The 26,714-nt window shown below is 33.0% G+C and overlaps 1 protein-coding gene across 4 annotated transcripts; it reads right to left on the bottom strand.

Annotated features, from left to right (window-relative positions):
- Positions 1-906: 906 nt before the first annotated feature.
- On the bottom strand, positions 907-26,448 carry LOC134689739 (RNA-binding protein 5-like). 4 transcript variants are annotated; one of them, XM_063549711.1, is made up of 20 exons: positions 26,328-26,448; positions 21,783-22,120; positions 19,415-19,561; positions 18,504-18,570; positions 17,018-17,091; positions 15,655-15,759; positions 15,060-15,120; positions 14,233-14,292; positions 13,450-13,745; positions 13,069-13,234; positions 12,563-12,645; positions 11,850-11,928; positions 11,466-11,557; positions 11,080-11,244; positions 9,254-9,406; positions 4,544-4,597; positions 4,052-4,288; positions 3,200-3,360; positions 2,432-2,558; positions 907-1,647 (listed from the first exon to the last, which is right to left on the bottom strand). In XM_063549711.1, the coding sequence occupies exons 2-20, from the start codon at positions 22,116-22,118 to the stop codon at positions 1,522-1,524; spliced, it is 2,589 nt and encodes an 862-aa protein (XP_063405781.1). In that variant the 5' UTR covers positions 22,119-22,120; positions 26,328-26,448; the 3' UTR covers positions 907-1,521. The 4 variants fall into 4 exon arrangements, with proteins under 4 accessions (XP_063405781.1, XP_063405787.1, XP_063405795.1 ...); XM_063549717.1 differs by having other exon boundaries at positions 12,563-12,642; XM_063549725.1 differs by having other exon boundaries at positions 13,069-13,231.
- Positions 26,449-26,714: the final 266 nt, after the last annotated feature.

The raw sequence follows: 26,714 nt of genomic DNA, 5'->3' as shown, positions 1-26,714 counted from the left end.
AATTTTGATTGTGCAAATGTTGAAACTAAAATAGTAATACTTTAACATGTTTCATAAGTTACACATATATTCAAAGTCAATGAACCAAGTACATGGCTTAACAACCTCCATGTAAATAAGATGTGCCAAAGCTAATACAACTGCATACCAAATACCATTGACTTTTTAAGTCGTCCCTTAAAAACAAACCTGAACAAAAGCGTGAAAACTGTGTAAAAGTTAATTAACCCTGAAGAGGGGGAGAGGCCATTTAATCTCCATGGAAGTGCAGGGCCAAAAAATCTCCATGGAAATGAGATGTGCCAATCCTAATACTGCATAACAAATATGATTGACCTACCACTTGTGGTTTACCATAAATAGACCTATTCACAAACTTATACATTGTTGATGACACTGCTGAAAAAAAAACATAACTATATCACACTTTTTGACTACGTCAAGGTAGGATGAAACCTGCCAGACTGCACACATTTACAGAACAAATGTACTAAAAAAAAATTTAGGCAATCACTCAACCATAAAAACAAGGTCAAGGACATTGGTCATATGACCTACAGAAATTTGTAACAATATAAGGTATCTGTAAACAAAATGAAACTTCAGGTCTTCCAACCTCTAAAATATAAAGACTCTTCTTCGAAACTCAAAATCAACAGGAATGCAAATGCAGGTCTCAACATTTTTGACTTGTAGAAAGGCAGGGGAAAATGGGTAAATTTTGAGTTCTCAATTTCTTCCCACTTTTTTAACCTAGACCCCCTACACTACATGTTTTTTTTCAAGTTATGATTTTTTTTCTGAAACTCCTACTTGAGAACATTATTTCTATACGCATTCTGGCATTTTGATTCTTAGATGCATTTTACTTTTCTTTCAAAAAAGGCAGTTTAATAAAGACAAGACTTCTTGGTTTACAGTATATTTTGTTAGCAGTAGAAAATATCTGTACAAATATATTACCATGATGTAGTGATACTATGTACATTTATACTATGCTTCTCTATTTACAATATTCTTTTCACTCAAAATCAAATTAATTCTTTGTTAATTCAATACATACATGATTATATTCATTTTGAAAAAAACAACAAGAATATTACTTTGTTCTAAAATATTATAAATGTTTCTGCACTTTCCACCTCTGAATGTACATCACTTTTTACAACCTATTAAATTGTTACAAAACAAAATCAATAAAACCCTTATATACAGAAAGCATTACAAAAACTGTACAAAATTACAGGTATCATGGTGCTTTATTGTTTATCCTCCATACAAGCCATTAACTCGAATAGCACTCTCTTTATCGGTTTTCTATGGTCTCTGCTAGAAATATGAGCAACTATTCTGTTTTCTTTTTTTCTATATTCTCAGCTCCATAAATGCGCAGCTGTTGATGTTATCAATAGTTTTTATTTGGTTGTAATAAATTATTATTGAAACTTCTCTTTGTGAAAGATTGCTTGTCACATTATGTTAGCGAAGCAAAAAATGTTATATATTTTATTTTATCACAGTTCATTCTGTTTCTTGGTATCGAGCAAATATATTTTTTCTGGCTGCCTCTTTGTAGGAATCTCCACCACTTGCGACATTGCTTGCACCTCTCATTCCTAAACCAGCTGTAGCATTCCTTCTCTGAGCCTGAAAAAGTCAATTCTCAAATATTTAAAGATATTGAAATATAAGGGAAATAAATTTATAATGCCATGAATACTAATAGTGAATAATAGTTTTTCTACTACCAGTAAACCTCTTTCAGTTATCCCCACCCAAATATCAACAGGCTCTTCAGATTGTCAAATATTATACTAGGCCTAGTAATATAATAAATGATATATATTTGACCTTGCCTAAATTTCTTTGATACTTACATCATAACAATTCCCATAAGTTGTCAAGTTTGACTAAAATTTATATTAAAGATCTTAAGGTGGATTCATTATTAATTTTTCGATACCAATTTTTCATGGATTATTTTGGTTAAGTGGAACAACAAAATTATGTGTTCAACGAATCGTAATTTTGTATAATATTATAAGAAGACTTTGGTAAAAGCCTGAATTTTCTTAACATTATTTTGTAACTAGAATATATATTAGCATTTATTTCATTAATAAGTTTCTGGAATTGTTCATGAATAGGATGTTTAGAATGATATGAACAATGCACTTTATTTTGTGTAACTCAAAAGAAGTAATCAACGTTAGAAGACTTACGTGTCAAGTCAGCACTTTACGATTTTGATAGCATTTCATGCAATGTTTACCCAAAAACCCTTTGAAGTAACTTTGTAATACATTGTAGTATTCAGTCCATATTTTCTTCCATTTCATACCACATCTGTTATTTGTTTATATATTAAGTGAAACTATAGTTTCCATATATTATAGGTTAAATATAATACTGGTTCCATGTTAAGACTTACTGTGATAGGAGCAACAATGCCTTGTCGATTCTTCCCAAGACCTTGTCCTGCTGACCAACCCATTTTTTGCAACAGTTTATTTCCAATATTTTCTCCACCAATTCCTGTTTTAGTTGGTTCTTCATAACTGTAATGAGAAATTGTACTTTAAATCAAATTCAATATTTATGATTTCATCACATCTTGCTGTTTTTATTTTAAAAAAATCTATTCTACACACTCACAAGTAAAACAAGACTTTTAGATTTGTTCTTTCATTAAAATATTTTCTACTTCAAGCAATATCTAATTTCACTCAAAACTTTTCGGCAGGATCTAGCAAACATTACACTTACTTGACTTGAATAAAGATATCAATTGAAAACAAAGAGGTAATGATAATGTAATATATACCTATCTTATATAGTCTCTTAACATTTGACAGTAAAGAATCAATTCATTTCAAATGGTTTTTGTCTGTCATATTTGTTTTCCTAAAATATTTTTTGGTCATCAATTATGCCATTAGGTTTCTTAATTGAATCGTTTCATGTTTTTTTCATGTCTAGGGCCTTATAAAGCATCTATACGTAATGGCCTTTTATCATTGTTTAAGGCAGTACTGTTACCTATAATTGCTGATATCCACATCATTTTAACTCTGGTAGATAGTAGTCTCATTGGTCATCAAACTACATCTCCTCGTTTCTATATTTATATTTTACAATGATTGAGTTGTATAAGTAAATATATGTTTCAAACTAGTTCCAAGTGTATAAATGAACTTACACAGCTGGTACCTCTGGTCTTTTATTTCTTGGTTCTGGTGGTGGTGGTATTCCATACTTTTCCCTCCTTTCCTTAGCCCTGTCTCTGTATTGTAATTTTTCTGCATCAGTATTTCCTCCTGGACTGACACCTTTTGATCGGTATAACTTTTCCAAGTTTTCCTACAAACAACACACCAGTATTGCAATTACTTTATTCATCAATATTGTAGGTTTAAAACATTTAACGTTTCAAGTCCACTGGAATGAAGGGCAGGGACACATAAAATGAGGATATTGTAGGTTTAAAACACTTAACGTTACAAGTCCACTGGAACGAAGGGCAGGGACACATAAAATGAGGATATTGTAGGTATAAAACACTTAACGTTACAAGTCCACTGGAACGAAGGGCAGGGACACATAAAATGAGGATATTGTAGGTTTAAAACACTTAACGTTACAAGTCCACTGGAATGAAGGGCAGGGACACATAAAATGAGGATGTTGTAGGTTTAAAACACTTAACATTACAAGTCCACTGGAATGAAGGGCAGGGACACATAAAATGAGGATGTTGTAGGTTTAAAACACTTAACGTTACAAGTCCACTGGAATGAAGGGCAGGGACACATAAAATGAGGATGTTAAGGACACTGATTATATGCATCACTGACAGTAAAATAGACTTTCCACTTTGACAAGGGTTAAACTGTTCGACAGAAGACCAAAGTGACCATTTTTCTATGTCCCAGTCATCTTTAAGGTATTTTAATTATTAAGGACTGTTCAATGGCCTATAACTTATAATTGTCTTTTGTTATTTTTGTGGTTTAGTTGTTGCTACATTGAGGTGAAGTAAATGTATACTTACTTTGTGTAAACCTGACATCTGTTGATGCTTTACTAAGATTTCTTTAGTTTGAAACTGTCTCTTGCACAACAAACAAGCTAATTTGTTCCAGTCTGTTAGTTTGCTTTCATCTACACCACCTCCTTGTGAATCTTCTTCCCCATCAGAATCACTATCTCCACCATAGGAAGCTACTAAACCTGCAGCACTTGCAGCCTGTGCTGTTGGAGATTGAGCCTGATTGGCAGGACCGCCACTCTAAATTACACAAATAAGAATTTCAGAAACCAAAGACAATATACATGTTGTTTCTATAAAAAAAGTATTGAAAAAAATTATTTAAAAATAGAAGCGATTTGTACTCAATAATTTTGCAGATACAGATATAAGATTATTTTTTTCCTTATTCTAAATTAACTAAATTCTTATATTGATCATATCAAGCAATTACCCATTTAAACCTTGCCTAACGAGCACGAGATATAAGCTAGACTTTACAACATTACAACTTACCAGGAATGGTGGTGGTGGCATTAATTTTTTATCTTCTACCAATCCACCTTTAACCTATAAAGAAAATAGTAAATATGAAACAACAAGCAATAGAAATTTGAGGGTATATATCAAGTAATGTGTCAGAAGTTAAAAAGTCAAGGCTGGTTGTATCCATATTATACTATAGTGTTATTAACTGGCTGTTTCTGTATTGGCACTGGTATAGATTCAAGGTTTTCTGTATTGGCCTCGAGACCCGTAGGATTTATCAAATTTTTATTAAATGATTATAAGAGAATTAACCAGATGCTCCGCAGGGCATAGCTTTATACGACCGCAGAGGTTGAACCCTGAAAGGTTGGGGCAAGTATGGACATAACATTCAAGCTGGATTCAGCTCTAAATTTGGATTGTGATTAAATAGTTGACACAGCATAGGTTTCTGACACAGAATGAATGTGTTCTCATGAAATTAAAATTTTTGTTTTCTCTTAGAGCAATTCACTATGCTGTTGAATATTATTCCTCTCAAAAAAATGTTTGAAGAAATTTTCTTATTATTTATGAAATTTCAAATGAGAAAATTGAAGCCAATTTTTTTAATCACATCCCCCTTTCCCTTATTCCAAAACTAATCTCAATTAAAATTTCTAATGGAGTTTGCAACAATTACTACTCATTTAAATACATCATAAAATATTAAGATGTAAAAAAACTGCTTGTTATCACTGAATGGTAAAGATTATTTTAATTTATCAGTTGGTAGTAAAAAGTGAATATACATTGTATATTGAAAATAACATTGTTGGGTTGATGTTTAGACGAGCAGTGTTCTCCCCAGGCCCTTAAAGGACCACGGGCCCGCGATGTATAATTTTCTACCGCGGTGGTATCGCTCTTGCCGCGATGTATAATTTTTCTCCGTGGTGGTAAAAGTTTTCGGTAAAAAAAATCGTATCAAAATCGGTAAAGTTTCAGATGACTTCAACTTTACATCAAAATTGACCAGTTCTAACCAGTTTAATCCAGTATTGACAAGTGGATTGTTTACACCACGTGATCGATTTACCTGTTGAGGTTAATAACCTTGATGATTGGATTTAATCGATGTACATGATTCTTTTGTGTTTTAATTAATTAAGAGATCATAAGTTTAATAACAGACTTGTGAGGGACAAGCAGACATTTGTTAATGAACCCTATTAGGCCTGTCTCTAGTCGAAATAATTTGCCGTTTAGGAATTAATTGTGGAGTTACTTCCCCTGATTTTGCTAATTACAAATAAATGCTCCTCACATATAATTTCTCATTGCAAATTAAAATAAAGTACAAATTGAATGCAAAATTATATTAGAATGTTACATTAAGGATAAAAACATTCTTAGAACACACCAACAAAAACATTTTGCAAAATATTTTTGAGAATCATACCATTATTGATGCACAGACATATTATAATAAACGGGTATTTTTAGGGGTGAAAAATATTTGACTGTAACAGGACTAAACAGCCTGCTGCCAAAACTCTAATATATTCCAATGCAGAAATGTAGCTAGGGATGAACATTGTGAATAGATAACTCTTATAAAGTACTCTTCATGTCTGTTACAAAGTATTAACCAAAAAAATAAATTTGTTGTGGTCTAAAAGAATCAGGTCTAAACTATGGAAAATAGTTTTTAATTTACTGAAGGTTCTGTATCAAAATCTTGTTCAAAGTTCATTGTTATGGTGAAATCTAACATGGGGAATGTGTAGTGTAACTGCAAGTATCGGGACAAAATGGCTTGATCAAAATATAAGAAGTGACTTTAGCTTAAAGACTAATTGTGCTTTCTTTTATTTATTCTTCAAAGATATTAAAGTATACAAACTGTATATTGATTTACTTTTTCCACCAATAATTTTCTGACCCGAAGTCCTACAACACAGTACCACAGTAAAACAAAACAAAGGCAAACAGGTAATGACAAAAAGTAACAAGAAGAAAATAAGCAACGCAACGCGACACAAAATACTGTAAAATTCATTTTGTCACGCGTTACCCTGGTGCTATCCAAAAATCCTGGGGAGAACACTGGACGAGTTGTATATACATTGTATATTGTATATATAACAAAGATTTAAGTTGATTCTGGACAAAGAAAGATAACTCCAAATAAAAAAAAATCTTACAATTAGATATTTCTTGCTTACTATTCTGGACAAAGAAAGATAACTCTAATTAAAAACAAAATTGCTATTTCACAATATTTTGCAATAAGATATTTCTTGCCATTGCGCAATACTGTGCAATTGAAAAGACTTGCTATTGCACAAAACTTAATATAATAATTTTAGATCCTGATTTGGACCAACTTGAAAACTGGGCCCATAATCAAAAATCTAAGCACATGTTTGGATTCAGCATATCAAAGAACCCCAAGATTTCAATTTTTGTTAAAATCAAACTAAGTTTAATTTTGGACCCTTTGGACTTTAATGTAGACCAATTTGAAAACAAGACCAAAAATGAGGAATCTACATACACAGTTAGATTTGGCATATCAAAGAACCCCATTTATTCAATTTTTGATGAAATCAAACAAAGTTTAATTTTGGACCCCGATTTGGACCAACTTGAAAACTGGGCCGATAATCAAGAATCTAAGTACATTTTTAGATTCAGCATATCAAAGAACCCAACCGATTAATTTTTTGTCAAAATCAAACGAAGTTTAATTTTGGACCCTTTGGACCTTAATGTAGACCAATTTGAAAACGGGACCAAAAGTTAAAAATCTACATACACAGTTAGATTCGGCATATCAAAGAACCCCAATTATTCAATTTTGATGAAATCAAACAAAGTTTAATTTTGGACCCTATGGGCCCCTTATTCCTAAACTGTTGGGACCAAAACTCCCAAAATCATTACGAACCTTCCTTTTATGGTCATAAACCTTGTGTTTAAATTTCATAGATTTCTATTTACTTATACTAAAGTTATGGTGCGAAGACCTAGAAAAATGCTTATTTGGGTCCCTTTTTGGCCCCTAATTCCTAAACTGTTGGGACCTAAACTCCCAAAATCAATACCAACCTTCCTTTTGTGGTCATAAACATTATGTTTAAATTTTATTATTTTCTATTTACTTAAACTAAAGTTATTGTGCGAAAACCAAGAATAATGCTTATTTGGGCCCTTTTTTGGCCCCTAATTCCTACACTGTTGAAACCAAAACTCCCAAAATCAATCCCAACCTTTCTTTTGTGGTCATAAACCTTGTGTCAAAATTTCATAGATTTCTATTAACTTAAACTAAAGTTATAGTGCCAAAACCAAGAAAATGCTTATTTGGGCCCTTTTTGGCCCCTAATTCCTAAAATGTTGGGACCAAAACTCCCAAAATCAATACCAACCTTCCTTTTGTGGTCATAAACCTTGCTATAAAATTTTATAGATTTATATTCACTTTTACTAAAGTAAGAGTGCGAAAACTAAAAGTATTCGGACGACAACGACGACGACGCCAACGTGATAGCAATATACGACGAAATTTTTTTCAAAATTTGCGGTCGTATAAAAACCGGAAGTGAACGTCCCATATTAGCGCATGGGCCAATACAGCTTTTTTCTGTATTGGCCCTGTTTTTTCCGTTTCAAAACTTTAAGACGTTACAAAACATTTCACATCATTTAACCTGTTTATTTTATGACTTTAATTTAAAAAATATTATACAAATGTTTTTATGCATAACGATACTTTCAAAGTTAAGTAATGGCGTAAGAAAATTAAAAACCGGAAGTGAACGGCTTTTCCCCCGCTTTTTTCTGTATTGGCCCTGTTCGAAGAGCAATATTAAATCTTGATTTATATCGACAGTGGAACGTTTTTAGTATTGCACATGCTGATTTATCCGTATTAGGGCTTATTTGCTCATATCATGATATTTTACAAGAGGTAAACGAAACATGTGAAAATTGAACTCATACATAATTTTATATTACCATGATTACAAATACAATATACTGCATTAAATTTGTATGTTTTATAAACTTGGAGAACATGACAATGCAATTGTTTATAAATGAGGTAGTTTGTCTGGTGACAGAATTTTTTTACAGATGCGATTTTTAAAAACAAAGTATTATAATACCAGTATCATACTGGTAGTATGTGACAAATGTGAAGGTATGATATGGCAAGCAGATCATAAAGATTGACAACAGTAAACCAAAAAACAATGAATTACTGATTGATTGCTGGTTGTTTAACATGAAAAAAAGTTTAAACAAGAATGTGTCTCTAGTAAATGGCTGCCCAATCCACACTATCATTTTCTCGATTCAATGGACCTTAAAAAACGGGGAAAATCTCTTATTTGGCAATAAAATTAGAAAGATCATATCATAAGGAACATGTGTACAAAATCTACCTCACCAAAAACTTTAATCTAAAGGGGGGCGGACAAACGAACAGAAAACATTATGCCCATAAAAAAGTACACATAAATCATAAAATGCTTTATACATTATTTTACCTGAGTACTCTAAGGATTGATGTTAGCACCTTGTGAGTGATATAAATTGTTTGCAAGTGCCTTTTGATCAATATTTATCCTATTCAAACATGAAATATTTCATTGGTAAATGATTTAGTAATGCCTTTCACTGTTAAACTATTTCACTATAGAATGTATGACAAATACAATTACATGTGTAGATTACTGCAGATATACTCACACTCATTTCTAGGATAGCAAAGCCAGCATCAGCTGTTGCTGATTCTTTTTTATCATCCATAATCCTTACACCAGATATAGTTTGAAATGTTTTATTAAAGTGTTTAATTGTTTCTTTCTGTGCATTTAAAGACTTTGCCCATTTCTCCATATCCTGAAATATAGAGATAGCAATTGTATTTTACAGTGTCATTTTTAAGGGATTTGACATGACTTTAACAGCAAAAGTCTTCCAGAAAAATATTAACTTTAAGCATTATATAAGCATGTATATCTAGTAACAGGATGGCATGCCAAAATCACTTATTTCCTAATGAAAAGATGGATTGTCAGTATCATTTGTGTTATAAGATCACATAATAGTTTTATCAAATCATTGAAAATAGTTGAAAGATCAATAAATCATGAATAATAATAAAACCATCAGTTTTACAAACTAGAGGCTCTAAAGAGCCTGTGTCGCTCACCTTGATATATGTGAATTAAACAAAGGAAGCAGAGAGTTCATGACAAAATTGTGTTTAGGTGATTGTGATGTGTTTGTACATCTTACTTTACTGAACATTCTTGCTGCTTACAATTATCTCTATCTATAATGAACTTGTCCGTGAAGTTTCAGTGGAAAATGTTAGAAAAAATTTACAAATTTTATGCAAATTGTTAAAAATTGATTATAAAGGACAATAACTTCTTAGGGGGTCAATTGACCATTTTGGTCATTTTGACTTATTTTTGAGTCTTAAATTGCTGTACATTATTGCTGTTTACAGTTTATCTCTATCTATAATAATATTCAGGATAATAACCCAAAACAGCAAAATTTCCTTAAAATTACCAATTTAGGGGCAGCAACCTAACAACGGTTGTCCGATTCATCTAAAAATTTCAGGGCAGATAGATCTTGACCTGATTAACAATTTTACCCGTCAGATTTGCTCTAAAATGCTTTGGTTTTTGAGTTATAAGCCAAAAACTGCATTTTACCCCTATGTTCTATTTTTAGCCGTAGCCGCCATCTTGGTTGGTTGGCCGGGTCAAAAAACACAAATTTTAAACTAGATACATCAATGATGATTGTGGTCAATTTTGGTTTCATTTGGCCCAGTAGTTTCAGGAGAAGATTTTTGTAAAAGATCATGGAAATTTACGAAAAAAGGTTAAAAATTGACTATAAAGGGCAATAACTCCTAATCGGGTCAACTGACCAATTTGGTCATGTTGAATTATTTGTAAATCTTACTTTGCTGAACATTATTGCTGTTTACAGTTTATCTCCATCTATAATAATATTCAAGATAATGACCAAAAACAGTAAAATTTCCTTAAAATTACCAATTTAGGGGCAGCAACCCAACAACGGGTTGTCTGATTCATCTGGAAATTTTAGGGCAGGTAGATCTTGACCTGTAAACAATTTTACCCCATGTCAGATTTGCTCTAAATGCTTCGGTTTTTGAGTTATAAGCCAAAAACTGCATTTTACCCCTATGTTCTATTTTTAGCCATGGCGGCCATCTTGGTTGGTTGGCCGGGTCAAAAAACACAAATTTTAAACTAGATATATCAATGATGATTGTGGCCAAGTTTGGTTTAATTCGGCCCAGTAGTTTCAGAGGAAAAGATTTTTGTAAAAGTTAACGCCGGACGACGACGGACGCAAAGTGATGAGAAAAGCTCACTTGGCCCTTTGGGCCAGGTGAGCTAAAAAGCTGAATTTTCAGTTAAGCATTGGTGTTTTTATCTTGAATCTTATGTAGAACTATTATTACATTATGCATTATAATGGTCATTCATATTAAAATAATAATCATGAAAATTTAACAATACCTTAGCAATTTTCTTTGCTACTTTAACTTTCTCCTTTTTATTGCCGGGTTCTTTCCTCTGATCACCATCTCTACCTGAATTTTCATCCCCATTAGGAGCAGGAAGATAAGTAAACTTATCTGCATCCCAATACAAAAACTGTCCTGTCTGAGCATTGTAGTAATACTGAAAAATTAATAAGGATACAATTATTCTGTATTCTTTTTCTATACTATCACCTAAATGCAAATTATCTGTCCTTTCAAAACTTTTTTTCTTATTTAAAAAAATATCTATCTAACAATCTCATTTCAGCGGAAATATTTGATTTTTGAGAAAGAAGTAACTGATTATAATAATTTAGTTACTTTGAAGATGGGAGATGTAATACTGGTACAACTAATTACCTGTGTGCTTGCATCATAATAAAGTGTAGTTGTGGGATCATAGTAGTATCCTGATGTTTCTTCATATTGATATTGAGATACATCTGGTGGAGCTACAAAAACAAATAATTGAAAATAAAGTACAAATGCGAAAACAAGTACAATTAGGAATTGACTGCACACCTCTCCATGTCAACTTTTTCTTATTTTTATATGAGTTCTCACGATCTTAAAATGAGGCTATTTGACTGTCATGATTTATGACCTTTTGAAGGATGTTATTTGGTAGATTTATAATACTTTTTGATTTTCAAATTCAATGGACCCCAAAAGTGGTCTCAATATACCTTCTCCTCTGTTATAATTCCATCTATACTACTTCCTTATTTTGTGAAGTGAACTTACGATAAACTTGGTATTCTTGTGCACTTTGTTGTGACTGATCTTGATTAACAACCTGTAACTCTGGTACTTGTCCTTTTACCTAAAGAAAAAGGGTTTCCACAATATATATGTAAAATTTTATATGAATTCATCAACAGAGCATACCAAAATAGAACTACAGAACTTTGGTTTGTGAAATACACATCATATCTCTTGGTGTCAAAAGTATAATAAAAGAACAGAGTTTCAATAAACCGTAATGCACATATCCATCTGTCCCAGGACAATATATTTTTAGTGTTCTTTTACCTTTTCGACAATATCATACAAGTATGTAGGTGCGAGATTTCTTACAATGCACTAAATTTCTATTTATCAATGTGTATCATTTTTACAAAGATAGGTAGAAATTGTTTCTTCACATAATTCTTCTTGGTTTTTTCCCCCGTCAAAATTTATGCTTTTTGCATAATATCATTTATCAACTAGCAGATTTTAAATCAAAGACCATGTTAAATATTCTCTTTAATAAGGTAGAGTAAATATTCTGTTCAAAAACTAAATTTTGATATGAAGCTTTGGAGACGCTGAGAGTACACTGTGGTAAAATATATTTATTAGGCTGTTCCGCACCTAGTCCCACGTCTTTTAATGAATGAGCTACCCGATGTCTCCTTCAGGGGTTTGAATACTATGAGGTCAAACTTGTTAACAAATGTGAAATTTAAACTTACTTGTTTATTAACAAGATGCTTAACAGCGTTAGCCTGTTGTATAGCTGCTTGGGCTACTGCTGCTGCTGCATTTGTTGAATCTGCTGGAAAATAAAAGGTGAGATTTGAAATAAGTACTTTTCCTGTTGGGACTTGACACACCCTGCTATGCACATTTGTCAATTATTCACATTCTCAGGTAGTCTTCTACAAATATGCAAAATTTATGGAACCTCCATTTCATCTCAATTTGAAATACTTTCATTTTTTTTATCTTTTAGGTTTCTGTTAGCCAAATAATTGTCACAGTTACAGTACTTCAGAAATTTACCCAATTCAAACACCTTTTGATAAAGTATTACCTGAATTAACAGGGCGCAATTGTAAGGTTGTTAGAATATTCCTATTACTAAATCCTTTCACTACAACCCCTTCATTTTATATTGCTTTTGGTCAATAGAAAGGGCAGTGATGGAAATCTCTCTACAGAAAAGTTCATAAGTGTAAACATTAGTGTAATTACATACTTTGAGTAGGTGTAGCAGCTGCTCCATTCTGATCATAGTACTGAGAGTAGTCATAGTTCTGTCCATCATAGTATTGTCCACTGTACTGTTGCTGATCATACTCTGTTCCTTGCTGATAGTATCCATCATAATAAGTACTCTGTTGGCTGACATCATATGTTCCCTGCTAAAAACAGTCAACAAAATATTTGTGTTTATACCCATTTAATTGTGTAGGGACTATAATTATAACTTTTATTGGTCAAATAAAGATGGTCTTACAAAATCAGTGAAAGTATACTTATACTATAATTTTTATTCACTTCAAATATTACTTCGTCTTTTAAATATTATGGTTTGCATTTTAACTTAATAGTATGACGTTTTTTAATGAATGTATACCTGTTCTCCTGCATATTGTGCAGCCAGTGTTGCCATCACAGTAGAATAAGTGTTTTTAGCAAAGTTCACAAGGATCATTTTCCCATCAACTTCAAATGACACTTGTGAGATACAATTCAGCAACTGTGTGGCTTCCATCACTGAACCTAACTCAAGGAAACCATATCCTCTGGAAATGCTAGTAGATTCATCTCTCATCACCTGTATATTTTTGATGTCAGATATTCTTACTGTTGACAAGGCACGAATCAGATTGTCTTCTGTAGTAAGGGCATCTAAACCACGAAAAATCAATGCTGAAATAATGAAAAGGCAATGATCATCACAAATACTTAGATCAAACACTCACTTTATTATGTTGACTGTACACTTCCATGGACTGAGTTTTATCTTTTCATAAACAAAATAAACTGTGTCCCTTGTCAAAGTAATAAAGTCAAAGTTCAACAGGAACTCTTGGCCAAAACCCTTATTTGGCACTTATATTAATGAACAGTTTACTAAGTTTCAAGTTGATGTGAGCACAAAATACCTTAAACCAAAACATTAATGAATGTATTAAATTTTCATTTACATTTTACTATGAAGTCTGTGCTCAACAAATACATTAATAGCATTATATAACTTAATAATGAATATAACTTGACAATAAATAACAAGATATAAACAATCATATAAATGAATAATCCAACTAAAATATTATCTGAATCACCTCAGTGCCTTAAATCTATAGAAACAACCCAGTTAACTTATTAGTAAGACCTATGATAAATGACAACTTACTGTTACAAGGATTTGTCCCAACTTGATCAAAGCCGTCAGCCTCATTTTTTCTGTCAGATTCTGAAAAAAACATGGAATCATTAAGAAAAGGAAATAATTTGTTTGGCACCTTACATCAACAAACTTCAAAGGTGACCTTGTTGTACAAACTAAATGGTATAACATCCATTATGTGCTTCTTGACATTATATTCAGACAAAAAACACATCCCCTTTAAATCAGAATTTTCTGCTGCTATATTGCAAGAAAATTTGACTCGATAATGCTCCAACATCAAAAATTCTTTCAAGACACATCACAATTAGCAGCAAGCAGTCAAAACAAACCTTGTCCAGAATGATATGGTTGATAGCATTTAACTATAAGTGAACAGGTTAAAGCAAATGTAGATTACTTTTGGACAGAGAAGAAACAACACATTATCCATCACTGAAGATTTGTGGTCAAAGAATGTATAAAGGGTCATTTTGGTGTAGAATATCAAACTGCGATGATTCTGCCTCGTCTTACAAGTGCTTTGTTGTATTACAGCATCATGATTCAAATTTGTTCAAAATCAATCTTTTTCTATCAAATAAGAAAGAAGGGGTCTTCTCAAAGTTTTTTAGAACTTTGAGCAGTAAGGATTGCCTTTCATCTTTAACGTCAGACTTTTCCATTTCTTTCCAAACAAAGCCCAAACACTGAATCTAGGAAGTGATATAAACACTTCTTATCAAGATCAGTAGCACTGGTGTCATTACAATCATCAGCTATGCTAAATGTCACACAAAATACTAGTAACAATGTTTTCAATCATCTGATGTGTAAAGGTTATACTACCATACCTTCTCTAGATAAATTGCACTTGAAACAATGGTCCCTTCTCTTGAAATTATGGACTCCACACTAGAAGTTAAAAATTTACATCATATGATAGCAATGCCCTAAACAATTAAATATTGTGATTATTTAGATAAATACTTTATCCTACTAGAACACTGTTTCTCAAAGATTTTTTTTTAATTCTTACTTTGTACCTTTAATTGATGATTCAAGGTCATTTACAACCAAAATTAGTTAAACTAAAAAATAGTAAAAAGTATGATGTAAAGTTCATACCGAATCAAAGACTTCAATCATATTTATCAAAGAATATTAATAAATTTTGTGTTCTAAAAAAGTGTGCAAAAAAAAGAGGAGCTATACACAACATAATAGAAAAGAACATAAATTTGGTTACTGATTACAAATTCATCCTGTCAGTCAGATATCCCTTAAACTCACCACAAAGTAGCAAAGTTCATAATGGAGTGTTAACAAATGTTTTTATAATGAATAATGTCAAAGGATAAAATAGTTTCATAGCACATCTATTAGTAAAATGACTAAATATGAACCCATGTATTATCTTAATCTATGACCAGAAACTATGTTGCCTACCTTTCCACATGTCCAGTCCGTCTTGTGTAGGTTTTTCTCAGGTCCAGTTTTTGGTGTACTATAATGCATGCTTATATGGAACTGGTTCTGAAGCTTAAGTCTTCCCTGTTAAGAAATAAATGGTTATTAGTAAAAGATATAAATACACTAAGCACCCTCCACACAACACAGAACCCATGTTGTGATAGTGATCCAATTGAGCCAGCAAAATCAAAATGCAACACAAAATCGTAAAAAAATCATCTTTTTCTATGTTTAATCGGTAGTTTTGAGGTGTGTCTGATATAAGCTGAATCCTTTTGTTCTCTTTAACTAAGCATATCTTAGGGCAACTTAAAATTTTGCAGGGGTAAAACAACAAGCAAAATAAGTAACAAATACCCATTGAAGCAGTTTTTAAGATTATGCATAAAAGCATTTCCCATGAATTATGGAGTGCTAAAATATGTATGGTTACTTTCATTTAAAAATTCATTTGATATATCATAAAATAGTATGGGACATTAATACATGCTTTTTTATAGATAAATAAAAAAAAATCAGGAATGTTGGAGATTCAAAAAGTAAGAAAAAATGTCTAACACTCAATACTTTTGATTTCTGACCAGTTCTTTTTCATTCAATGTTTATTCAAAGGAAATTTGTTTTAACAATTTGATAAAGTCAATAAATTTGAAATGCAGTATTGGTTTTGCAACTGGAGTGAATTTAAAATAGGAAATATAAAAATTTGACTGTTTTAAGCCCAGCTTAATCTTAGTTAACTGTTGCAACATATGTTTGGTTCAAGCTCTTAATATACTTTTCTACAAAAAATAATTGAAAACTTTTGCTAAAATCATTTTAACTTGAACTATTATATTGTAACACTCCATAAGTCAACCCAGCTGTTAACCTCAGGACCCCTTTTTTTACTTAAAAATTTGACCTACATAAAATTCCCTGTGTAGCTTTAAAACAACTATCCATTATTTTTTGGAAGGTATTTATTGTCATAAACCACTTTCTTGTGTATACATATTCAATGCCTTGATGTGAAGTTCTTTTGACCTTTTTACGTTCCTTTGAAAGCCAACAAAAACTGTACAGTTTTGCTGTTGATGTGTTTTGTGGCTTATTTTTATTACTGTCATCACACACACAGATTAAAACTAACCTCCCAAAAAATTTCCCTCTTTTTTTTCTCCAAAATACCCAGCCCTTATATTTTTAGTCACCATTCCCATAATAATAAACCATTTTTCAAGGGGTTAATTTCCACTGTAGTCATATTAGCCTGTGTCTTCATCAAGACATTATTTTGTTTAGAGTATGATGACACATGTGTATAATTTGTACTTTACGACAGAGCAAGGTTTTCAACCTGATTCTGATCCATCCAGCGCTGTGCATCTGCTATGCTCTGAAACTCCACAAAAGCAAACCCTCGGGAAGCACCTGTACAAAATGATTATTGGCACTCATTAGAATTCAACATCACCATTCACAATGGGGTTGGGCTTAAAATGCTTACAATACAATGCTTCACTGATAAATGACAAGACTGGTCTCTCTCCTACGTTAACAAATCATTGTGTATATTCTTTTTCAATTTTTTTATGTGTATCTTAATTCCGTTCTAAAAGCTATACCAATGCATCTACATAAATAATTACCTTTAATTCTTGTACAGAATTACATCGCTTGTTCATCTCTTTCATGATTAACATCATATTTTTTTATCTTGAAAATTCCATGTTTTCAATTTCTTGTGTTGAAACTTATATCATTTTTTTTCTGTTAATTGTTCTTCACAAAAAGTTTTACAAATGTCTTACAAGGCCACCTTTATTTATCAATCTAGCTAGATACTTATAGAAAATATAAAGAACAGCTGAATCACATTTTAGTTTTGACAGAATAATTTCCAAATTTGCTCAAGTATCAAACATGTATATTATATTTCTCAATCCAGTGACATCACCAAAGCTTGGATTTTTTTTATCTTTGAGAAATAAAAATAATTTTTAAGATAAGGAAAGCTTAAAGAAGCAGCAACCAATCACGATTAACGGATAATCTTGTCAATATTTTTAGAGGTTTCTGAATACAAAATAGACTTTCTTTTACTTGCTTTTTTTGTGCATACAAAATTGATGTAGTCATTAATTATATAATTGTAGTAATAACACAACACTTACTGCCTCTAATAGTATTTTGTACAACCCAAGGTATCCTTTACCACAACATTTAACCACAGAGATGTACATACAGGTCATGTAATAATTGATAATCTGATTCTCAAAGTACACTGTTAATCTTATCAAACCCTTCTGATAAATTAACATATAACGCACATTTTTTTTTTACTAAAAAAATATCTCCCCATTTCTGATTTGTATCTAAAAATTAACTAAAAGCTGAGATCCAAATCTATCTAAATATTGTCAAATGATAATTTATAGGTTTATGAGATTCTGATGTCAATATAACATGACTATATGATTATTTTTTTTATGTTGTTTGTGATTATGTATACAGCTCAGTATAATATTTTTGTTAGTTCCATAGGTAAATTTTCGTGTCTAGTTTTTGAGTATTATCATTTTCCTTCAGAAGATAGTTCAAGATACCTGTACCAAGTAAAGATTTACTCAAGCAGCCTCATAAACAGTTTCTGATCACAGTTTACCTTTTGAATTTTTTTAATATCTGTTCTGTTAATGGTTAAAAAGACAAAGCTAAGTATATTTAAATCTTGCCATTTTCAGTGAAGCAGTTCTTAAATAAGTGAAATTGAAGGGCACAGAAAAAATAAGACCAGTTGTATTACAAAAGCCTCTGATGAAAATCAGAACAGAATTCCTTACCAGAACTTCTTCTCATTAATCTGACATCTTTAACAGGAGCTCCAAACATCATCAATTCTCCTCGTATCTGAAAAATTAATTAAAACAAAGTAAAACTACAAGCCTGGACACACTGTTCATTTTTAAACAAGATTTCCAATGAACCAATAGTAAAACAATAACTTCACTGCATCAAAGACCAGTGTTTTGACAAAACTACAGAGATCCAGGATGAATAATGATAACAACAGAAAGTCAATAAGGATGTGATATTTTAAAATAACAAGAAATTTTAACAAGATTTATATAGCATTCCTTGTTGTTCATTAAAATTTAATCATGATGCTTTACAATTTAAATAAGGTATAGGGAATAGAGACTCATGATATTGAAGCAGACTTGTACTAAAACAAGTGACAGTAGACCTTTAATCTCCAAATAATTAGAATATAATCTGTACTATATTGCCTTATTTCAAAATTGTATTCTGGCAATATGCAAATATTGGAAGACAAAGTGTTTCAGAAATACTGCTAGACTAGTCACTACAAGAAAGGATGCATGTCCACAAGAAACCATGCCATTCCTGCACTTTCATATATCCATGTTTATTGTGCCACAAATGTGAGTCAAAACCATAGTTTGATGTATACTTTTTAAGTAATAAAGCCAAAATAAAAATGATTTTGTTCATTGTTGAAGGCTGTAATGACTTGTAGCTGTCAAAATTCACTTCGTTTTGAATGGGTTGGAAACTTTGGCAGTCACATCACATCTCTTTTATACTGCACAATGAGATCTCAAACCAAGCTAAATACAACTATGATGCCAGTGGCAATAGAGTTTTGATTGTATTTAGTTCAATATTTATAAAAAAACAAAAACGATTTTAACCGTGAACTGACACTGTATAACTTCTCTATAAAACCTACATCTGCTTCTTCTATATTTTGAGGAAGACCCCTCAATAGTATAGTATTAGTTGGTGTGTCAGTCATCCATTTTTCTCCTCCTCTATCTTCATTGCTTCTGTTGTAGTCTCTGAAATTATCACGACTATCTCCATCTGTGGATCCAGTCTAAAAGTATAAATTGATATTTTTTTTTCTTATTAATATCATTTCTTTCAACTAAAAATATTTTCTTTACAGTCTTCATGCCGAGTGGCAGCCCAGGCTTGTAAAATTGCTCTCAGGGCCTGCAAAAATCATATCTACAGGCAAACAGAATCAAACTTAAAAAATCCAAAATTGAGCTCTGGGCCTGTACATTTAACAGTTTATCGTGACGATCTGCTTTAACAGCTAAATATTTATATTGATCAAGTTATGAACTAGAGTTATGTAAGGTGATACTTTTGTGTTAAACATTTCTATCATTTTAAGTTTTGGGAAAATATCATAATACTAATCCTAAAATGTTGTTGAGACAGCAACAATACATAACACATTTACCTACTGAACTTGACAAAGCTTGGTTGAAATTGAAACAAGATGTTATGAAAAGACAATTTTTTTTATCTTTAGCATTTTATATTTTATAGACTTATATTGATGTTCCCATTGAAAGAACTCCACAGCGATCTATAGCTCTTGTATTGACTCTACAAGACAGTACACTTTACCGGGTTCATACACCTTTTTTGTTCCATTTTTCAAGGACTTTTCCATGACTTTTCAAGGATGTTTTATGAAATTTCCATACCCAAAAAAACAGGAAACCAAAGGGTAAAATAAGAGATTCTTTGACCTACACATCAGTATGAAAGTATTTATTCAAGTAAATATTTTGATGCAGATTCTCCCATGTTTGAAATGTCAAACTCTTTCAGACAAAGGCTGCAATTTGTCTTCACATCGCTACTTCCTTACCAGCCATTTTTTGTACTCTGGGTTTTCCAACCATTTTAACTGGAAATTGCAGTTACCTGGCATTTTTCTCTTGTATCAACTGGTCAATGACAAGCCATTTTTTAAGAATATACCGATAACTGGTATCTTAAACTAATAATGTGATTGAATGAAGCAAACTGCAACAATTATGGGATTACAAGAACCAGGTTCGGTCATATATTTTCACCAAAAATTATGAAGAAGCGAATTTTGAAATCCTCATTTTACATTTACCAAGACTGGTTATCAAATTGGGACCTTGTTTGTAGCTCTATTGAGGAAACAGTTTCGACAAAAACTACTTAAAATATTTATAGACAACATATAAAGTTTACAGTTCAAGCAATAATAGCTTTCCAGGACTTTTCAAGAACTTATCACTAAGATATAGCTTTCCACAACTTTTAAAGGCCTTTTCAACCCAAAATAAAAAATCCATGACTTTTCCAGGATTCAAGGACCTGTAAGAACCCTGACTTTACAAAAAATTTCAATTCACAAGTAAACTCTCAAAGTTCTGATTCTGAGGAAAAGTTTTAATTAGCTTTGCAAAAACAAACAGCAACATTCAGCACCATGATACACACAAGAGGTTGGAGAGGAGAAAAAAACATTAAATAAGGTATTTCTACTTTTGTTTCAATAGTATACTTTTGCCTCTTCAACTCCATCTTCGCTAGCCAAGGGTTACGATCCACTCCCGCTCTCTTCACCCTTGGCGGATTGAGATAAAATTTCGGAGACACAAGGTAAGGATTTTTATTGGTTGCAGTCAAAACTCGCTGCATCCAATCTAAATGCGCCTGTAACATGATCACGTGTAAATGTAGAAAGTGTTTGTAAACAATTGCCACGTGTTTTTTGTGCAACAAGCCTTTACCACCCTAAACATGCGACTATATTTAGTGAAAACTTGAATGTTTTTAATCAACAAATGGAAGTTCCTGTGTATGTTTCATGCACAAATGCATGAATGTTGACGTATGCTTTCATTTCCGGCTTTACCAAGTGTGTAGCATCTAGACGCTACCGTGTTTTTACCTCCAAGCTGAAGAGTTCAAGTGCTACCATTGGTCAAGACTAATGTATTCGGAATTGGCATGGTTTTTATCTTCCGATAGATGGCGCAACATTGTTATCACAAATGTTGGCTCAATCCGCCAAGGGTGAAGAGAGCGAGAGTGGATCGTAACCCTTGGCTAGCGAAGATGCTTCAACTCATGTCAGAGTTGTGTTCAATAATTAGAGGAGAAATGAGATACTGGTACATGTCAAGTTGTCAAAAGGTCAAAAACCAAGCTAACAACACAAAAAAAACCTACAACAAAGTTGGGAATTAAAAGTCAGACCTAAAGCATGCTGTTATTCTAAATAAAAAAACAACATATACAATATAGATTAGACATACATCTTCATCATATCTGTCCTCTCTATGAGAACTCCTGTCTCTCCCACTGTGGCGCCTTTCTCTATCACGTCTGTCTCTATCGCGATCCCGTCTTCTTTCATGACGATCTTTATCCCCACTTCTTCTATCCCTTCTGTCTCTATGGCGATGTCTCCGCTCTCTATCTCGCTCCTTCTCCTGTGATGTTGGTGAAATCTCTCCTTCCTGCGTTGAGTCGAGTTCTATGAATTCTTCTCCTGGATTATATGGTTCTACATATTCTCCCTCTTCTGCATTGTACTCTCCATTGTTATATGCTCCCATGAAGTTTTCACTATTATAATTTTGAACTTCCATTTCTGAAAAAAAAGACTAAATTATTGAGATACACCTTAAATAATCATAATAATGTACCTGCCTACTTTTACTTTATTAATTCACAATTTATTTAACTAATTTTACAGGGAGATACACCTTCAATATTAAATGTACCTATCAAAAGTAAAAGTAGTAATTTTTTTCCAAACTAACGGTAAATGATAAATTATTATTTGAGACATCTGAAAAATCATGATTAGGATATTTATTTTGTAGAATCTGCCAATTTTATGCCACAGAAGCTGATAAAGGGCATTCGTACCTTCATGTTAGTCCAAATAATTATGACATCTGGCTAGGCTATTTTAATTTATTTCTGCGATGTCTTCCTACGATGTCATCAAATTAAATCCATTTTTTACATAGTTATCAAAGATACCAGGATTATAATTTAGTACGCCAGACATGTGTTTCATCTACCTAACACTCATCAGTGACGTTCATATCAAAATATTTATAAAGCCAACCAAGTACAAAGTTGAAGAGCATTGAGAACCTAAAATTCTAAAAAGATGTGCCAAATGCAGGTTAGGTAATCTATGCCTGGGATAAGAAAATCCTTAGTTCTTCGAAAAATTCGAAGTTTTGAAAACAGAAAATTTGGACTCAAAGAGCAAATTTTTCTTGAAATATTTAGCATCAATAACATGAATAAGCACAAAAAGGTAGGACTTTGAAAATATGTTAAAATTTCAAGCTGGAAATGAAAAATATCCTTTAATAGGGGGATAAAATCTAGAGGGGTACTTTTGTTTAGACTGGATTTAAAGCAAAATAGGGCATATTGGCATTCTCTACTTATTATCAATATGGCAGTATGCTGCAACATTTGATGCACTAATTGATGTACTTAGTTTAATGTGCACATGCCCAGTTTACTGCTTAACCAACTGAATAAACAATCTATTGGTCACCATAATTGAAAGCTGAGATGATCAGGTAAATGCTACTCAGTTATAGCCTCACTGAACAGAATTCTATTGTTGGGAGTTTTAACATTAAATTTTTAGACTTGTCAAGTGTCCCTTTTGTTGTTGATTATAGACAGTTTAATATGTCTGTTTCAGGGTGTTTAAGCCTCGGTCACACCTTAATGGATAGCTCGAACAGATGCCTAACGGATAAAAAAAAGTTATCCGTTGACCAAATTTTTATCCGTTCGGAGTCCGTTGGTGTACTAACAGACATGTAACCATTGCCTAACGGACATTGAACGTACGTGAAAGGAATACATTCCGGACATAACGGACATCGAACGTACATCCAACGGACGAGTACCAGATAAAACGAACACCTAACTGAAGTGTTACGGATAAAACGGATGAATAAAATAATCTGAAAATTAAAGGCAATAAACCATCTAAAAATCAAAGGCAATAAACCATGAGAAATTTCAATTGGCATTTGTCCATTTCACATCCGGTAGGCATCCATTTTATCCGTTATCCTTCCGTTAATGTCCGTTTCACATCCGTTTTATCCGTAAGTCGTCCGTTGGTGAATTGGTCTACCGGATCTCCCACGGATGCATAACGGACACGTTACGGATACAAAACGGACGAGTACCGTACAAAACGGACGTTCATCGGACAATTTATCCGTTGGATGTCCGTTCAAAGTTTTGAGCATGCTCAAAATTTTCCAATGGACAGAACGGACGTCAACGGATAAAACGGACATGCAACGGATATGGACGGACGCCTAACGGATAAGAACGGACGTCTAACGGTGCTACATATACTCCAAAGCAAAATGGGAAGATCTACACAAAGACCTGACTATCCTTTCTACCAACATCATTGAAATGTATAATTCAGGTGCCACAGTACAGGAATTATGGGACAAGTTCAAGACAGACCTTTATTCTAACCTTGACAACCATATACCATCAAAACTCATCCGATCTAAAACCAGTCTACCCTGGATCAATCATAAAATTAGGAAAATGTTTAAAAAGAAAACAAGGCTATACCAACAGGCAAAGAAAACCAACAACTGGACCAACTACAGGCACTTCCAAAAAGAATGCAAGCGGCAAATCAGAAAAGCTGAGTATAACTACATCAATACCACAATCCTAGAAGGGCTAGAAAACAACAACTCAAAACCATTTTGGAAATATGTAAAATCAAGAAAACAGGACAACATAGGAATAGCACCCCTTAAAAGCAACGGCCACCTAATCAATGACAGCAAAGGTAAAGCAGAATTACTGATCAAACAATTCAGCTCAGTATTTACAAGAAATAAAGACAAAACTCTGCCAACAACATCAAAGCACATAAAAAGCACAATACCTCCTTTATACATAAATACAGATGGAGTCGAAAAGCTGCTGAAAAAACTGAATACATCCAAGGCATCAGGACCAGACGGCATACCAAACCGTATATTGAAAGAATGCTCAAAACAACTAGCACCTGGACTTACAATGATATTCCAAAAATCCATCAACACTGGTACATTACCAAGAGACTGGCTAAATGCAAACATATCAAGTGTCTTCAAAAAGGGGGACAAACATGCACCAGAAAACTACAGACCAGTATCCTTAACATCTGTACCATGCAAGCTACTGGAACATATAATCTGTAGACATATACTTAAACATCTAGAGAAGCACAGAGTACTTACATCACTAAACCATGGCTTCAGGTCAGGCTATTCCTGTGAAACCCAACTGCTAGTCACACTACACGACTTCATGAAAGCCTTCGACGCAGGAAAACAAATTGATGTAGCTATACTGGACTTCTCCAAAGCGTTTGACACTGTGCCACACAACAAACTACTGCACAAAATGAACGAATACGGTATAAGAGGACCACTAAACAAATGGTTGGAGATGTTCCTAACTCAAAGGAAAATGAAAGCTGTTGTAGATGGGGAGGAATCAGAAGAAGCTTCAGTTGACTCCGGTGTACCACAAGGTACAGTACTAGGACCCCTTCTCTTCCTCTGCCACATAAACGACCTTCCAGATTCAGTACAATCATCTGTCAGACTTTTCGCAGATGACTGCCTCCTGTACAGGAACATAAATAGTCAACATGACCACACACTCCTACAACGAGACCTCCAAAACCTAGAAGTATGGGCCACAAACTGGGACATGCGCTTTAATGCAAAGAAGTGCTATATACTCAGCATTAAGAACAAAAGCCAGAAGATGTACAGCCTAGACGGACATGTACTACAACAAGTCCAACACAACCCATATCTAGGCTTACAAATATCAGAAGACCTAAAATGGACCACGCACATCTCAAATGTTGCCAAGAAAGCCAATTCGACACTCGGCTTTCTAAGAAGAAACCTACGCTTCTGCCCAAAAGATTGCAAAAAGACCGCATATATATCATTAGTACGATCAACTATGGAATATGGTGCCATAATATGGGACCCATATACACAACATGATATAAATCAATTGGAAAGAATACAACGCAGAGCGGCTAGATTCATCACAGGCGACTATAGGTCTAGAGAAGAGGGGTCGGTCACCAAAATGCTAGCCGAGTTAGAACTAGACAACCTACAAGCAAGAAGAACAAGTCAACGGCTAGTTTTTCTGTACAAAGTGGTTGAGGGGTTGGTCCCAGCTATTAATCCCGACGATTTTCTTGTTAAAAGTAAACCTAAGAGGAAAATCAAACCCAAAACATTTGACAATTTTGTATGTGCCAATATAGTGACAAATTCAGTGAAGAACAATTCTAAGGCACTAGATACTATTCCAAGCAACACCGATCCATATAAGAACTCTTTCTTCGTCAAGAGTGTACTACATTGGAACCAACTAGAGGATCGTATTGTATGCGCAGATACAGTTGAGAGCTTCAAGGCTGCTCTCCAACACCGCCAATAGGTGTCTCTCTCTCCCGTTGAGTAAAAGCCAGAATTGGTATCTTCAACGTATACATACAGATACAGATACAGATACTAACGGACATGAACGGATTAAAAAAAAGTTATCCGTTAGGCGTCCGTTCGAGCTATCCGGTAAGGTATGACCAAGGCTTTAAGCAATACATTGTGAAAATACAGAATTATGAAGATCTTCCACAACCGTCTCAAACAACGGAAGTAAATGTGTGATTGTAGCTGCAGAAAGTCTTTTGATTCCTTCTATGTTAAACCTATTTAACAAAATAATCTTTAATAGATAGTAAATTCATAACTACTTACTATTAGTAGGACAACAAAGTCTGCTTTTAACGATATAAAGGCATAAAATTTGATTTTTCAGTGGCAAATTCCTAACTTTTCAATATGGCCGTTTTGGATTCGTGACGCAATTTAAGTAAAGGGTAATGGAAAGATTTTATTTTGAATTTGAGACAACTCGGCCCGAAGACAAGTCGGACCGACAAAGAAGGAAGCACTCCACAGTTAAAAAAATTTGTAAGGGTTCCGCGGAACCCAGTGTCTCGCCTATTTTTGCTGTAAATCGCAGGCTCAACAAAAATGAGGAAAAAAATCAATAAAAATATTCTTCTTGTTACTATTTTATGATTGTAAGAAAATCTAAGTCCATTTAAAAGTAAATTACAGAAAAAAACTGAGTAATCTTTT

Source organism: Mytilus trossulus, chromosome 1 (genome assembly GCF_036588685.1).
Source record: "Mytilus trossulus isolate FHL-02 chromosome 1, PNRI_Mtr1.1.1.hap1, whole genome shotgun sequence".
NCBI lineage: Eukaryota > Metazoa > Mollusca > Bivalvia > Mytilida > Mytilidae > Mytilus > Mytilus trossulus.
Note: the sequence above shows the minus strand (reverse complement) of the source record. Positions and strands in the feature narration are given on the sequence as shown.